The sequence below is a fragment of the Lathyrus oleraceus genome, chromosome 5 (assembly GCF_024323335.1).
Source record: "Lathyrus oleraceus cultivar Zhongwan6 chromosome 5, CAAS_Psat_ZW6_1.0, whole genome shotgun sequence".
NCBI lineage: Eukaryota > Viridiplantae > Streptophyta > Magnoliopsida > Fabales > Fabaceae > Lathyrus > Lathyrus oleraceus.
In genome coordinates, this window is record NC_066583.1 from 77,990,151 (window position 1) to 77,992,468 (window position 2,318).

The following is a 2,318-nucleotide window of genomic DNA, read 5'->3' on the forward strand; positions in this document are numbered from 1 at the left end:
TCAGTTTCTGTATTGAGTTTTAATCTTGTTTGTTTATTTCTTATATTTTTTTTTTATTATTAATCTATGATGATTATTGTTTTGTGATTTATTGGCTATGTCTTATTTGGGGCTCTCTGTTAGTGGTGCTTTATGAGATAGGCTCTCTACCCGAGTCTGAGGAAAACCATAAGTTTAAGTTGGTGGTTGCATAGTGGATGCCCATAAGGAGTCTTCCTTGTTGGGAAGATACGAAGACCCCGCCTAGAGGAGATTCTCTTGAGATACTGTTGCCCGACGAGTTTTCGTCACGATGATAGTATTCTCAAGTTGGATCAATGACTCTAGGGACCTTTTAACCCACTATATCCGGCGGTTATGTAGTATTTACCTAAAAAGTTTCAAACTTGTTGGGTTAATACGAAAACCCCAATCAGATGAGATCCATTGAGCGTATTACTACCTTACAGTAATATTCCCAACCTCGATCTATGACTCTGAGAACCTTATTAGAACCTTGGACACGAGAGTTGCGTAGTATGGACCCACTAAGAGTTTTCCTCTTTGGGACCATACGAAGGCATCACCCAGACGAGACCCTTTTAGGGGCGTTATTGTCAGATGAGCCTTCGTCATGACAATAACCTTCCTAAATAGTGATTGATGACTTTGGGAACCTACTAACTTTAGCATTTTCCAAAAGGGTTGTTTAGTAATCAAGGATACCCACTCTCATGGCCTTTATGTTGACTTACCTGTGGCATGCATAAAATTATTCATAACATGACATTCATACTATTTTATTTCCAAGGAATCTAAGCATCATAAGTTGCAAGAATTTAGGAAGCATGGAATCAAGAAAAATAAACATTTACTCTTTCAAGTTTAAGGATCCCGGTCTAAGAAGCTTGCGTAACTTGGTCTCCCAAATGCACCCGGTATACATAATCAATTTTGGGAAGAACTATGGCAATCTGCTCAGCATCCTCAACCAACGAGTGGACCATACAACTTTAGTCACTCTGGCCCAATTCTATGACCTACCTTTAAGGTGTTTCACATTCCAAGATTTCCAGCTAGCACCAATGCTGGAAGAATTCAAGCGTCTTATTAGGATTCCTATGAAGAACAAGCCATTGTTTGAAGGGGTGGATGAATCTTTGCCACCTGATATCATTGCTAGAGCACTTCACCTGGACGAAAGGGAAGCTGAGGCTAACCTAGAGGTCAAAGGGAATACCAAAGGGTTTTCGCTAAGCTTTCTCTTGGAAAGTGCTCATACCCTACTAAAAGCAGAAAGTTGGAATGCTTGTTACTATGCTATTGCGCTGGCTATCTATGGCATCATCATGTTCCCAAATATGGATGGTTTCATAGACATGGCTGCTATTTGCTTCTTCCTCACCGGAAACCCAGTACCCACCTTGTTAGCTGATGTTTACTATTACATGAGCCATAGGTACACCAAGAAGAAAGGAATGATTGCTTATTGTGCTCCTTTATTATATCAGTGGTTTCTAGAACATCTTCCGAAGACAGGTGTTTGGGTAGAACAGACAAACGCTAGTTGGCCTCAGAGGTTGGGGTCGCTCCGATCCAAAGATCTTTCTTGGTATTCCAAGGAATATATTGGTATGGACATCATATTCAGATGTGGAGATTTCCCTAGTCTACCACTTATTGGAACTCAAGGATGTGTAAATTCTAACCTGGTTCTATCACTAAGACAGCTTGGGTACCCAATGGAAGGCCCTCCAGATGCGAGGTCTTTGGAAGCTTTCTTGTTGCTTGATTTTGGGGTTGAGAATCCTAGCTGTAAGACCCAATTTTTGACCCTAAGATCCCTCATGGCATCATAGCATTGCATAAGCCTCAAGGATCATTGGACACCTTGCTTCCTTCCCTATGGATGGGATCTTTCCTGAGAGTGGTTCTTGACCACCAAGCATTGCTTGCATTTGTATATCATTGCTCTTCTTTTAATCACTAACCAAAATGTACGAAAATATGTCATTAACCTTTGTTACTTGCAGCTTAAGCAGTCAATAGGTCAAGGCACATTAAGTGAATCCTATGGGCAAGAGATGAGGTTTTCCTTGAGATATGGATCATTTGATCATTATATTGAGCTTATATGAGCTATGGGTTCATTTTGAAACCAATTCATCAAGTGGCAAAGGCCCAAGTTCATCAGAACATTTTCAGGTCATCTAAGGACCAATACAAGACCAATACAAGTCAACTGAAAGTCAACTAAAGGCTTTGAGTGTGAGAATTGAATTTCTTCATCCCATTCATGTTCAAACAAGGCTTATTCATCATGTCAAACATCAACATTG

The 2,318-nt window shown here is 40.3% G+C and overlaps 1 protein-coding gene across 1 annotated transcript; it reads left to right on the forward strand.

Annotated features, from left to right (window-relative positions):
• Positions 1-1,064: 1,064 nt before the first annotated feature.
• LOC127078836 (uncharacterized) lies at positions 1,065-2,017 on the forward strand. The gene is made up of 2 exons (XM_051019258.1): positions 1,065-1,794; positions 2,013-2,017. Exons 1-2 carry the CDS (start codon positions 1,065-1,067, stop codon positions 2,015-2,017), a joined length of 735 nt encoding a protein of 244 aa, XP_050875215.1.
• Positions 2,018-2,318: the final 301 nt, after the last annotated feature.